At 37.7% G+C, this 14,336-nt stretch overlaps 1 protein-coding gene across 1 annotated transcript in view; it reads left to right on the top strand.

Moving 5' to 3' along the window:
- Positions 1–13,133, top strand: part of Hormad1 (HORMA domain containing 1) — a 30,695-nt gene extending 17,562 nt beyond the window's left edge. Inside the window, exons 9-14 of the mRNA XM_075979068.1 lie at positions 1,646–1,893; positions 2,851–2,917; positions 3,201–3,277; positions 4,411–4,494; positions 8,410–8,481; positions 13,053–13,133. Of these exons, the coding sequence (XP_075835183.1) occupies positions 1,646–1,893; positions 2,851–2,917; positions 3,201–3,277; positions 4,411–4,494; positions 8,410–8,481; positions 13,053–13,133 (629 nt within the window). The remainder of the gene's footprint in view (positions 1–1,645; positions 1,894–2,850; positions 2,918–3,200; positions 3,278–4,410; positions 4,495–8,409; positions 8,482–13,052) is intronic.
- The last annotated feature ends 1,203 nt before the right edge of the window (positions 13,134–14,336 follow it).

Raw genomic sequence — 14,336 nt, 5'->3', positions numbered from 1 at the left:
TTTTGTTTTTGTTTTTGTTTTTCCAGGCAGCAGGCAGGGTTTCTCTGTAGCTTTGGGGCCGTCCTGGAACTAGCTCTTGTAGACCAGGCTGGCCTCGAACTCAGAGATCTGCCTGCCTCTGCCTCCTGAGTGCTGGGATTAAAGGCGTGTGCCAGCACCACCCGGCTCACCACCTATGTTCTTATAGACAGTTGTGTAAAGATTTAGTTGTCTGTGTTTTATTTCTAATCTGGTTGTGTTTTAATTTTAAAAGTATTTTACATCATTGTTTCATAATTTTGTTGTAGAGAACAGAAAAATAAATATGCAGTGTTTCTTTCAGGTATATACAATGAATAAACACCTCATAATTGGGAAAAAGGATTTGGCTTTGTGGTGCTGGGGCTTGAATTTAAGGCTTTGTGCATGCTAGGCAAGCATTCTACTATGAAGCCATAACTCTTAACCCCAAATTTTAATATTTTAAATATAAATTATATACCTAGAAAAATATTTTGAGAATAGCTTGCACAAATATTCAAAGATTATATATTTATAAGAAATTTCATTATAGTAGTGGTTAAAATAGGAACAAAGTATAAACAAACAGAATGTCTTCCTTGGAGACTTGAGTAAGTAAATTATGTTACATCCTATTAAAAAAAAAAACAACAACTATATGAACTGTTAAAATCACAGAGGGGCTGCAGCAATGCTCTTGTTACTGACCATCCCTTGCACTTACAGAGTACTGAATAAAAGAAGTTAGGCATGTTCTGCCTGAATTTTGTTTTGTTTTTTTGTTTTGTTTTTCTAGACAGAGTTTCTCTGTGTAACAGCCCTGGCTGTCCTAGAACTAGCTCTGTATCGTAGGCTGGCCTTGAACTCACAGAGATTCACCTGCCTCTGCCTCCTAAGTGCTGGGATTAAAAGCGTGTACCACCACTGCCGAGCTCTCCCTGATTTTTTTCCCTGATTTTTTTTTATTGATTTTATTGAGCTCTACATTTTTCTCTGCTCCACTTCCTTCTTCTCTCCTCCCCTTCAACCGTCTTCCATGGTCCCCATGCTCCCGATTTACTCCGGAGATCTTGTCTTTTTCTACTTCCCATATAGATTAGTCCATGTATGTCTCTCTTAGGGTCCTCTTTGTTGTCTAGGTTCTCTGGATCTCCCTGAATTTTTAAAGGATGTTTAAGGATATATATTTCATAAAATGTACACAAACATGAAAGATTACTAATATTTGTATAATGTTTTCTATATAAACATAAAACATTCTTTTTAATCCATGTATAATATTTTTTAGAACACAAAACAGCAACAATTAACACCTTTTAACTCTTACTCATGTGCTTGTTCAGTTCAGAACATTTAACTCTTTACTAATTTATATCCACCGTGACCTCTTGTGGGGAGGTGTTGTTACTTTCCCCATTTGACAAACCAAACCAAGAATGATAAATAATTTGCTCACAATCCTGCAACTGGTTAAGAAAATGCATGTTACCCTTAAGGAATGAGGATTTTGATATAGGATGTGCATCTCTCCATTTCATCTTAGGTTTCTCTACCTGAATTTATTAACCTTACTGTGTTTCTATATGACTAGTTCAGCTTCTTCAGTTTTATAAATGGTATGGTTTATACTTCCTTTTTTTTGCAGTTACTCCCCCAGATTACCAACCTCCCGGTTTTAAGGATGGTGATAGTGAAGGAATAATATTTGGTGGGAACCCTACATACTTAAATGTGGGAGAAGTCCCAACACCTTTTCACACCTTCAGATTAAAAGTGACCACTGAGAAAGAACGAATGGAAAATATTGATTCAACCATATTAACACCAAAACAATCAAAAATACCATTTCGAAAAATTCTAATGGACAAAGATGATGTAGAAGATGACAATCATGTAAGCGTGAACATATTTAAAGAAATGTAATGTACAATAGTAGCAAACATTGCGTTTGAGGACTTCAATAGATATTTAGAGATCTTACTTATAGAAATAAGTACGGTAGTAAAATCAAAAGGTTGGAAGAACTTATATTCTAAGACAGGATCAAATGGCTGCTTATACAGGAGATGAGGTTCTGACTGCTAGGCCTGTTCCTTGAGTACTTTATCTGCTGCGCCATCTCACAGGATCTTGTTCTTAAGAGACAGGATTCAGGCTAGCTGCTAACTTGCTGTGTGACTGAGGCTACCATTAAACTCCTAATCCTCCAGCCTCTACCTCCTAAATGCTGAGATTGCAGGTGTGAACCACCATGCCAGCTAGGATTTTTGTAGCATTCTTTAAAATATTCGAGTCTCAGAATGAGAGAAAAGTTTCAGTGAGTAAAGTTCTTCTGCACAAACATAAAGATTTATATGATCAGCTTCCTAGAATCCATGTCAGAACTGCATGAGATTGTGCAAATCTATAACCCTTGCACTGGGTGGGCTGGGACTAGAAACAGGAGGGTTCCAGGAATGTGCTGGCCAAAACACTTAGCTCCAGGTTCAGTCAGTGATAGACTCTGTCTCAAAAATGCGTAAATAAGCTTGGCATGGTGGTGCACACTTTTAAATCCCAGCACTCAGGAGACAGAGGTATATAGATCTCTGAGTTCAAGGCCAGCCTGGTCTAAAATGCAAGTTCTAGGGCAGCCAGGGTTGTTACACAGAAAAACACTGTCTCCCAAAACAAAACAAAATTTTGAAATTTGCCTCATGGTGTAATTCTAGCATCATTTTCTTTCTAGCAAGCTTAAGTTAGTTGTATTTATTTAACCTTTACATAAAGCAAATGTGTTCATTAATATTCCTACCTAATTGTTTTCATTTAGTCTTAAAATATGTTCAATCTTTCTTTATATTTATATAGAATAATTTTGACATTAAAAATAAAATGGATGAACAGAAAGAAAACTTGGGAGCTTCTGAAATTAAAGGTAAGAAGCTAACAAAAATGTTTATAAACTACCAATTCAATTTTACACCATTTGAACTTGTTTTTGTTTTTTGCTTTTGTTTTTGTTTTTTGTTTTGTTTTGTTTTTCGAGACAAGGTTTCTCTGTAGCTTTGGAGCCTGTCCTGGAACTAGCTCTTATAGACCAGGCTGGCCTCGAACTCAAAGAGATACACCTGCCTCTACCTCCCAAGTGCTGGGATTAAAGGCATGCGCCACCACCACCCGCCACACACCATTTTAACTTCCTTTCTTTTTTTTAACAGAACCAAATTTAGATTGTATGGAAGAAGAAATTATGCAGTTCAAAAAAACTCCAAGTCCTGCAATTTCTCATTTTCAGGTAGCTGGCTTTCAATTTTATTTTTTGTCTTGTTTTACTTTGCCTCAAGCTTGCAGCCATGTTCCTACTTCTGCTTCTTGAGTACTGGGATCATATATGTAAATCATTACATCTGGCCTTAAATTATTTTTAAATTTGTTTATTTTATGTGCATGAGCATTTTGCCTATATATTTATGTGAATATTTATATTATATGAATGTCTGGTGTCCATGGAGGCTAGAAGAGGACATCAGATCCCCCGGGAGTTGTGAGCCACCATGAAAGATCCCTTGTCTTCTGTAAAGAGTCAGTGCTCTTTACCTTTGAGCCATCTGTCCAACCCCTGCTTTAATTTTTTTAAAAGATGGTTGTTTATATGCGTATTTCATTATTCCTCAGATTTTTTATGTATTATAGGATAAAAGTATGTATTTTGATAAATTATTATAGATTAAAATATTACATATTAAAAGGTGAATTTATTTAATAATAAATCTTAAGATGTTTGTAGAGGGCTGGTGAAATGACTCAGAAAATAAAGGGACTTGCTACCAAACCTGATGACTTCTGTTTGATTCCCAAGACTCACCTGATAGAAGGAAAAAAAAAAACAATTCCTTCAAGATGTTCTCTGATCTTTAACATATGCACTGTCGTGTGCATTCTTCTTTCCCCAATAATAAATGTAAAATAAAATTAATGTTCATAGACTAAGAATTTCAGAGCTAGATAAAATCTTACAAATTCTTGTTTGTTTGTTTGTTTGAGGAATTGAGAGAGGGTTCTATTATGTAACCTTAGCTAGCCTGGAACTTACTAGACTAAGCTGGCCTCAAACTTATGGCAGTCCTCCTTCTGCCTCTTGAGTATTGTGAATAAAAGTGTAAACCACGCCAGGCAGTGGTGGTGCACACCTTTAATCCCAGCACTGAGGAGGCAGAGGCGGGTGGATATTTGTGAGTTCAAGGTCAACTAGGTCTACAGAGTGAGTTCCAGGACAGTCAGAGATGCACAGAGAAACCCTGCCTCAAAACACCAAAAAGGAAAAAAAAAATGTGAGTCACTATCTAGCACAAGATACTAACCATTATATGATTAATATTTTGGATCCCACTTACTATGTTATATGGTTTTGTGAAATATCTTTTCTAGGTTGAACAGTTAGTCAGTAAAACATCTGAACTTGAAGTGTCTGAAAGCAAAACAAGAAGTGGAAAAATCTTTCAAAGTAAAATGGTAAACGCCCTTTGTAATTCCCCCTTCATGTGTGAACTTAGTTTTCTATATTTTTTGTTTGGTTGGTTGGTTTGATTTGGTTTTAAGACAGGGGCTGGTGCTTTCTCTCTCTCTCTCTCTCTCTCTCTCTCTCTCTCTCTCTCTCTCTCTCTCTCTGTGTGTGTGTGTGTGTGTGTGTGTGTGTGTGTGTGTCTGTCTGTCTGTCTGTGTGTCTGTCTGTCTGTCTGTCTGTCTGTCTGTCTGTCAGACGGTCTTGGAACTCATTATGTATGCCAGGCTGAATCTCAGGGATCTGCCTACCCTTGCCTCCTGAGTGCTGGTCTTACATGCATTCACCACCTCTTCTGGTTATTTTTCCAGTATTTTGTTCTTTTTTTAATGGTTTATTTACTTTTTTATTTTATTGCCTTGATGTTTTGTCCTTATGTATGTCTGTGTGAGGGTGTCAGATCCTCTGGAACTGGAGTTATAGATAGGTGTGAGCTGCCATGTCAGTCCTACAGATTGGACCCAGGTCTTCTAAAAGAGCAGCCAGCACTCTTGACAGCTGATCCATCGCTCCAACCCCATATTTTAAAGCATTTCTTAAGTAGTTACTTATTGTGTGTCAGGTACATACTATGTGCCAGGGACACACACACATATTTAGATGGATGATGGATGGTATGTAGATGGATGGATAGATAGATAGATAGATAGATAGATAGATAGATAGATAGATAGATGATGGTGAGATAGATAGATAGATAGATAGATAGATAGATAGTGAGATAGATAGATAGATAGTGAGATAGATAGATAGATAGTGAGATAGATAGATAGATAGATAGATAGATAGATGATAGTGAGATAGATAGATAGATAGATAGATAGATAGATAGATAGATAGATAGATAGTGAGATAGATAGATAGATAGTGAGATAGTGAGATAGATAGATAGATAGATAGATAGATAGATAGATAGATAGATGATAGTGAGATAGATAGATAGATAGATAGATGATAGTGAGATAGATAGGCAGATAGATGATAGTTAGATAGATAGATAGATAGATAGATAGATAGATAGATAGATGATAGTGAGATAGATAGATAGATGATAGTGAGATAGATAGATAGGCAGATAGATGATAGTTAGATAGATAGATAGATAGATAGATAGATAGATAGATAGATAGATAGATAGATAGATAATAGATAGATGGATGGATGAGAGAGAAATAGAACAATGATACAAGGTCGTTATATAAGTTTTAATAGATTACATGTAGGTACAAAGAAAAGATGAAAATTTTAGTCAAAATACACTAGTAAGAAGAATCTGAAAAAAGTTCTGAGAAATGATATCATCTAGACTCTTAAGAGAAGTATTCTAAAGTACCAGAAAGTACTCATATTCTATCTTGTAAAATGATTATTTACAAAAATTGATTACATTAAAATTGATTTTTTGTAGCTATCTTGCATAAAATACTAAGACAAAAATCAGTTTTAGTTTCCATAACTAATTTTACTAAATAGCAGTTCAGATTTGATTTGATTTTTCAAGACAAGATCTCAGGTCACCCAAATTGGTGTTGAGTTCACTGTGTAACTGAGAATGACCTTAAATTCTTGCTCCTCCTGTCTATGCCTTCAGTGTACAACGAGTATAGCTGCATACTCCATGCCCAACTTGTATTTTATTTTAGACATTTAAGTTACTTTCAAAGATTTAGGAGCAGAAAAAGAGCATTCTATAAAATATATGCAAAGTTATGGAACAAAGAATCTACTTTGTCAGTGCTATGCTAGAACATAGCTTCCTAACATCTTGTTCAGTGACATCATAATGACAGTTTGAAATTAGACAATAGGAATATTCCACAGCATGGAAATCAACATATGCCTCAGGATTTCTCCCATAGAGCTGATTATAAAACATCTCCCAGAGTCGAAGTGATTATACTACTTCGTTTACGTATCTTTTTCTCCCCCACATTTCTCAGTAGGAAGTTAGAACTAGCTAAAGGCAACATTCAAACTGGAATGCTGATGAAAGCAAGAAGCAGAAACGTAAACACCTGTCATCCCAGCACTTGAGAAGGGGGTACAGAAGATAGCTGTGAGTTTGAGGCCACCCTGAGCTACATGGTTCATTGCAGGCCAGCATTAGCTACAGGATAAAACTCTGGGGTGGCGGGGGGGACTTACAGAAATTAGAAATGTTGAGAATTATTACTTCCAGCAGCAAAACATTCTTTCTAGCTAGCTTCAATTTGGGATGGATATCTTTCACTAAGATAAAAGAAAAGGCAGAAGTTGGGCAGTGGTGCTGCATGTTTTTAATCCCAGCACTTGGGAGAAAGAGGCAGGTGAATCTCTGTGAGTTTGAGGCCAGCCTAGTCTACACAGAGAGTTTCAGGAACCAAGGGCTGTTACACGGATAAACCCTGTCTCAAAAAAAAAATTTAAAAAAAAAGAACTTTTGGGAATCCAGGGCCTCACACATACAAGATAATGACCCATGCCTCCAGCTGAAAGGGCAACCTGTAATTTCAGCACTCAGGAGGCAGAGACAAGAAGATTGTAAATTTTCAGCCAGCCTGGGCCACATGGCAAATTTGAATCTACATCCACTGTCTCCAAATTTTTTTTGAAAAAAATTCTGGGGCTGGAGAGATGGCTTAGAGGTTAAGAGCATTGCCTGCTCTTCCAAAGGTCCTGAGTTCAATTCCCGGCAACCACATGGTGGCTCACAACCATCTGTAAAGAGGTCTGGTGCCCTCTTCCGGCCTGCAGGCATACACACAGACAGAATATTGTATACATAATAAATAAATAAAATAAATATTTTTAAAAAAAAAGAAAAAAATTCTGTTAAATAATGTAAAACAAGAAATATGGCCAGGCGGTGGTGCCGCGCGCCTTTAATCCCAGCACTAGGGAGGCAGAGGCAGGAGGACCTCTGTGAGTTCAAGACCAGCCTGATCTATAAAGAGTTCCAGGACAGGCTCTAAAGCTACAGAGAAACCCTGTCTCAAAAAAAAAAAAAAGTATGTCCTTTTAGAGAAAAGTAATATTGCCAACAATTTTTCACTTTCCAAGATTTATTTTAATAAGTATGCATAAGACACCAATCACTATTGTCAAGAAGTAGAAAAACAGATAACTGCATAAACAGTTATAGCCACACAATAGAATTATTCAGCCATAAAAAAATAAAGCACTATACATGCAACCACTAATTGAAAGAAGCCAACCACAGAGGTCACATACCATTATTTTGTTCATATGAAAGTCATCAATTACACAAAGAAACACTGTCTCAAAAAAAAAAAGTAAGTCTGAATTTGTGACTGGACATGATGGTGCATGCCTTTAGTCCTAGTACTAGGGAGACAGAGGCAGGCAGATGTCTGTATGTTTCAGGATAGCCAGGACTACAGAGAGAGAGATGAGCTACTTTCAAAAAACAAGTCAGAATTTGGAAAGCTATTGAAACAAAGTACTAGGAATGGCAGGAGATTAAGGGGTAGGCAGTGACTGATAGCTCAAGCTGAGTCTTCTATAGGAGCTCTAGAGTGATGAATTGTTCTAATACTATAGTAGTAAATTCTACAATTCTGAATAATCTTAAAATTATTGAACTGTACACTTAAAATAAGAAAATCATATAGCATCTGTATTATGTGCCAGTGCATAAGGTTTAAAAAAATCAACTGTTGCCTGGCAGTGGTGGCGCACGCCTTTAATCCCAGCACTCAGGAGGCAGAGGCAGGCGGATCTCTGTGAGTTCGAGGCCAGCCTGGTCTACAAGAGCTAGTTCCAGGACAGGCTCCAAAGCCACAGAGAAACCCTGTCTTGAAAAAAATCAACTGTTGTCTGTTTTTGAGAAATAAATAATGAAATAGTAATTTTTCTGTTTTTAGGAGGTAAATGGAAATCAGCAAGTACAAACTTCTAAAGAAAATAGAAAGAGAAGTCTTCGTCAACCTGGGAAAACAGTAAGTCTAATGATAGTGTATGAATTGAATAAAATATATGAATGTCATGACTGTAGATTAAGATAAAATTTTATATTCCTGAACATACTTCAAAGATCTGATACTCAAAACTTGTTGAAATATCTGAGGCTGCTGGGTGTGATAGGCTGCTGGGTCCTTCCTGTAATCCTAGTTCTTGGGAGACTAAAACAGTAGAATTATCAGCAGTTCAGGTCCAACCAGGCCTACATAGTAAGTTCCAATCCAGTTTGAGCTATAGTATGAGACATTGTCTCAAAAAATAAAGATTTATAAATGTAAGTAGCTCCTGTCCATTCCATGAGCAATTCAGTTATGAGAGAAATTTATAAAATAAAAATCTATATCTGGAAAAATGTAAGTACAAGAATACAACGACCTAAGAGTATTCAGGACATTTGGGCAACACAATTGAACAGAACTTTCTGGATATCAAAACTAAGAGAAATCATAAAGTTGTCATATCCACATGTTTCTTGAAAATATAGTATCTCAGGAGAAAGGAAACTACTTACCTAAACTCTGTAGTTGTTTTATTTTTGGAAACTTACTTTACTGAGTCAAATAATACATTTGTCATTTTAAAAAATACTTATATTTTACCTAGTATTTGAATATTTTTAGTTAAAATTAGACAACTTAAGGAATGGGATTTTGGTAGTAAAGTGCTTGCTTAGTAATTGTGGGGATTTGAATTTGATTTCCAAGGACAAAAAGAATTTAGACAACAGAAATCTTAAAACTGAAATGATGAAATGTTTAAAAGATAACCTAAACTATACAGGTGGTTAATTAATGTTCTTTTGATTTAGAAACAGGCCTGTATAGCCCAGGTTGTTCTTGAACTCCCCGGGAGGCCTAGTATGACATTGAACTTTATTGTCCTCCTTCCTGTCTCTTGAGTGTTTGGGAATACAGGTATGCACCATCACACCCAGTTTATTCAGTGACAGGGATAAAACCCAGACCTTCCTGTGTGTTGGACAGGCTATATAAGGTTTCTATAGCTTTACTGACTGATCTACATCCCTAACTGGTATTTAAAAACAAAACAAAAAAGGTTTTATTACATTTATTTATGCATTCATTCATTCTGAATATGTGTGTGTGCATGTGTATATGATGTGTGTATTCATTTGCCACAGTACCCATGTGGAGGTCAGAGTACAACTAACTTGTAAGGCTTGGTTTCCTTTTTCTACCATGTGGATTCCAGTGATCAGACTTAGATGATCATGCTTAGTGGCGAGTGTCTTTACTTATTGACATTTCACCAGCCCCCACCCCATCCACAGATAGTTTTTTTAAAATTATATGTGTATGGATGTTTCATCTGTGTATGCGGCTATACACCACATACATGAAGTACCTATAGAGGCCTGAAGAGGACATCAGATCTCCTGGAACTGGAGTTACAGTCAGTTGTGAGCCACCATGTTGGTGCTAGAAATCAAATCAGGGTCCCCTAGAAGTGCAGCCTGTGCTCTTAACCACTGAGCCATTTCTCCACATCCTCTGTGTCTTAATTAGGGTTTCTAGTGCTGCAGTGAAACACCATGACCAAAAAGCAAGTTGGGGAAGAAAAGGTTTATTTGTCTTACACTTCCACCACAAAAGGAAGTCAGTACAGGATGTCAAACAGGGCAGGATCTGATGCAGAGGCCATAGAGGAGTGTTTTACTGGCTTGCTGCCTATGGCGTGTTTAGCCTGCTTTCTTTTTTTTTAATTTATTTATTTATTATGTATTCAATATTCTGCCTTCATGTATGCCTGAAGGCCAGAAGAGGGTACCAGACCTCATTACAGATGGTTGTGAGCCACCATGTGGTTGCTGGGAATTGAACTCAGGACCTTTGGAAGAGCAGGCAATGTTCTTAACTGCTGAGCCATCTCTCCAGCCCTAGCATTCTTTCTTATAGTGTTCAGGACTACCAGCCCAGGGATGGCACCACCCACAGTGTGCTGGGCCCTCCCCATTGATCGCTAATTGAGAAAATGTTTTACAGCTGGATCTCATGGAGGCATCAACTGAGGTTCCTTCCTCTCTGATGACTCTAGTTTGTGTCAAGTATACCCTGCCAGTTAGTATTTATAATTTACATCATTTCAGAAGGGAATGGAGCAGGATGAAGTGACATACTCCTGAATTTCTCTCAGCAGTTGAAAAGACAAATCAGAATGACCGTGAGTTTGGGGCCATGTTGCATTCCCTGGGCTACTCAGTAAAAAGAATGAAATAACTTGACATTCCACTAAGATATTAGGTTTCTTTCATTTCTCCATTTTTTAAGATTTTTATGGGGAGGTGGTGGTGCACACCTTTAAGGGAGAGATAGGCAGGCAGATCTCAGTGAGTTCAAGACAAGCCTTGTCTCCTGATCTACAAAGGAGTTCCAGGACAGCCAAAGCTGTTAAACAGAGAAATCCTGTCTCAAAAAACAATGTGTGTGTGTGTGTGTGTGTGTGTGTGTGTGTGTGTGTGTGTGTGTTGCCTCCATGTATACATATGACTAATGCTTCTGGAAGTCAGAAGAGAGTATTGAATTCCCTGGAACAGAAGTTATGAATGATTATGAGCCATGTAGGTGGTGGAAACTGAAATTTCTTAACCACTGAACATCTCTCTATCCTCCCATATTTTTTTGTAAAACATATGTATGTATTATATATGTATGCATGTGTGTTTGGCCAGGTATAGTGGTTCATGCCTTTAATCCCATCATGCAGGAGACAGAAGAACTCTTGAGTTGGAGGCCAAGCCAGTTTATATAGTGAGTCTCAGGCCTGCCTCGTCTATACAGCAAGTTAAATGCCAGTCAGGGCTATAGAGTAGACCCTGTTTCAAGAAAAAAAAAGAAGAAGAAGAAGAAAAAAATGACAGCTGGCCAGTGCTAACGCACTCCTTTAGTTCCAGCTCTCAGGATCAATGTGAGTTCAAGGTCAGCATGGTCGATGCAGTGAATTTCAGGATAGTCAGGGCTATGTAGAGAGAACCTGTCTCAATTACAAAAAAAAAAAGATTTTTATGTGTTTGTGCCTCTGCATGGATAAATGTATGTAAATGCCAGTGCCAAAGAAACCCGATGTCCTGGACCTGGAATTACAGGGGGTTGTGTGCTACCTGACATAGGTGCTGGAACTGAAATTTAGGTCCTGAAAAAACAGTTCACTTTTAACCACTGAGCCATAGCTCCAGCCTTAATTTTTTCAATGTTTTAAGCCTTGATACTTGATACTTTCTTAGAAACCACAATCCAATTTGTCATTATACTTTAACTTTTCAGAAAACGAAAGTCCAGAAAAAGAAATTTTGTTAGAAGTTCTCTAATTCATTCTTCCATTTTTTTTTTTGAACTTACGTTCTGAAGCTGCGAGTACTTACCTTTCATTTAGGGTTAGGCTTAGGTTTTCATCTTCAGCACAGCAAAAGAAAAAGAAGACAAAAAAAAACTGGTGCACTGAATGTCTAATTTTTATCAAGACATGATGGGGGTGGGTTAAGTGAGACCTTGTAGATGAGTCTGGTCTTGTACTTGTAATCTTTCTGCCTCTGCCTACCAATTGCTATAATATAGGCACGAGCTACCTTAAAATATGAGCTACCTTAAAAAAATTTTTAAGGCATGAGTCTGCCTTAAAATATGATTTAAATTTTACATGGTCCCAAAGTAAAATGTTCTCCTATTGTGATTAAAATCTTTATTCCCTTTTCATTTCTCCAACTTTTTTTACTATTTAACAATTATTTTTTCCTTCTAACTCTTATCTACAACAACTCAAATTAATATCTTACCTTTTATAAGTATATACTTTTAGCAGTTATTCATAGGTAAGTTGTATGTCAATAATAAATCCTGGGTATCCTATCTTAGTAGAAAATACCGCTGGGCGGTGGTGGTGCATGTCTTTGATCCCAGCACTTGAGAGGCACAGCAGGCGGATCTCTGTGAGTTTGAGGCCAGCCTGGTCTACAGAGCGAGCTCCACGATGGGCCCCAAAGCTACAGAGAAACCCTGTCTCGAAAAACAATCAAAAAGGAAGGAAGGAAGGAAGGAAGGAAGGAAGGAAGGAAGGAAGGAAGGAAGGAAGGAAGGAAGAAAGAAAAATACCTATGCTGGGTTGGAAATGAGGCTCAGTTAGTAGAGTGCTTGCTTAGCATGCATGGAACCCTGTGTTAGACCACCACATCAAACCGTATGTAGGAGCACATCCCTGTGATCTCAACATGAGTATATGATGGGAGATGAGAAGTTCAAACAAACTTCTGCTACATAGTGTATAGGAAGCAATCCTGGGTCATGTGATATTCTGTCTCAAAAACAAGAAAGAATAGTGTGGTGGTGGCACACTCCTGTAATCCCAGCCATTGGGAAGCTGAGGCAGGCAGATCTGAGTTCGAGGCCAGTCTGGTTTACAGAACGAGTTCCAGGACAGCAAGGCTTCACTTGAAACACTGCTCCAAAAATAAATGAATGAATAAATAAATAAATAAATACAAACAGAGAGAGATTTAAACTGGAAAGTCTCTAAATAGTTTGTTTTCTTTTGACAGGTCTTTCATCTCTTGGAATCTTCTAGTCAAGAGTCAGTGACAAAAAGAAAGAGAGTTAGTGAACCAAAGGAACACACCTAAAACTTATTTTTCTTATGCAGACTTGCAGGCTCAACATTTAAACAAAACATGCTGTATTATCATTTGAAGATGTACTTTCTGTATCTCTGAAAATTATTTTGTGGTTCACACTATCGTGTTTACCTGCGCTAAATCCAAGGGAACTTCTGACTAAACCTAAGTACAAATGTCACCACTGATTCTGCTCATTATCTGCTGAATACAATCTGCCTTCCATTTTTAAAGAAAGCTTTTTAAAACTATGTATCCCTTTAAGGCTCTCTAAAAACCATTTCTGAAATGTTTATTCTGTCATTAAAATTTTGTAAGGATTAACTTTTTACTTATGTTGAAATTGTATCATTTAATTGGTGTTATTAAAATAATGTTTGATATTTTGATATAGTGTGTTATTTTTTTCTGTTTCATGTATTTATTTATTAAAGATTTCTGCCTCCTCCCCGCCACCGCCTCCCATTTCCCTCCCCCTCCCCCATCAAGTCCCCCTCCCTCCTCAGCCTGAGGAGCGATCAGGGTTCCCTGCCCTGTGGGAAGTCCAAGGACCGCCCACCTCCATCCAGGTCTACTAAGGTGAACATCCAAACTGTCTAGGCTCCCCCAAAGCCAGTACGTGCAGTAGGATCAAAAACCCCAGTGCCATTGTTCTTGAGTTCTCAGTAGTCCTCATTGTCCGCTACGTTCAGCTTTTCAGACCCAGGCCAGCTGGCCTTGGGATATAGTGTGTTATTAGCATGATATATGACATTCACCTTTTAAGCATGTCTTTAGGACAAAAAGATGACTGAAAGCAATGGCTAATAAAAGACATTTCACTAGCATGATTAAGATACTCAATGAGCAGGCTCTTTCATAGCTTCTAATTTTTATTTAATTAGCAGAGCGTGTTTAGCTCTTAATTTTGAGAGAATTTAAGTATTATCTTGGAACACACTTAGAACTTTGAGCGGTAGCCTGAGCGATTGCTTTGATGGGACCTAGTTCCAGCCTTGCCATTTATTTCTTTTTTTTTTTTTTCTGGTTTTTCGAGACAGGGTTTCTCTGTGGCTTTGGAGCCTGTCCTGGAACTAGCTCTGTAGACCAGGCTGGTCTCGAACTCACAGAGATCCGCCTGCCTCTGCCTCCCAAGTGCTGGGATTAAAGGCGTGCGCCACCATCGCCCGGCTGCCATTTATTTCTTTTGCTTCAGAAAAGGAAATTTGCTTT

This window comes from Microtus pennsylvanicus, chromosome 7, assembly GCF_037038515.1.
Source record: "Microtus pennsylvanicus isolate mMicPen1 chromosome 7, mMicPen1.hap1, whole genome shotgun sequence".
NCBI classification, from domain to species: domain Eukaryota; kingdom Metazoa; phylum Chordata; class Mammalia; order Rodentia; family Cricetidae; genus Microtus; species Microtus pennsylvanicus.
Note: the sequence above shows the minus strand (reverse complement) of the source record. Positions and strands in the feature narration are given on the sequence as shown.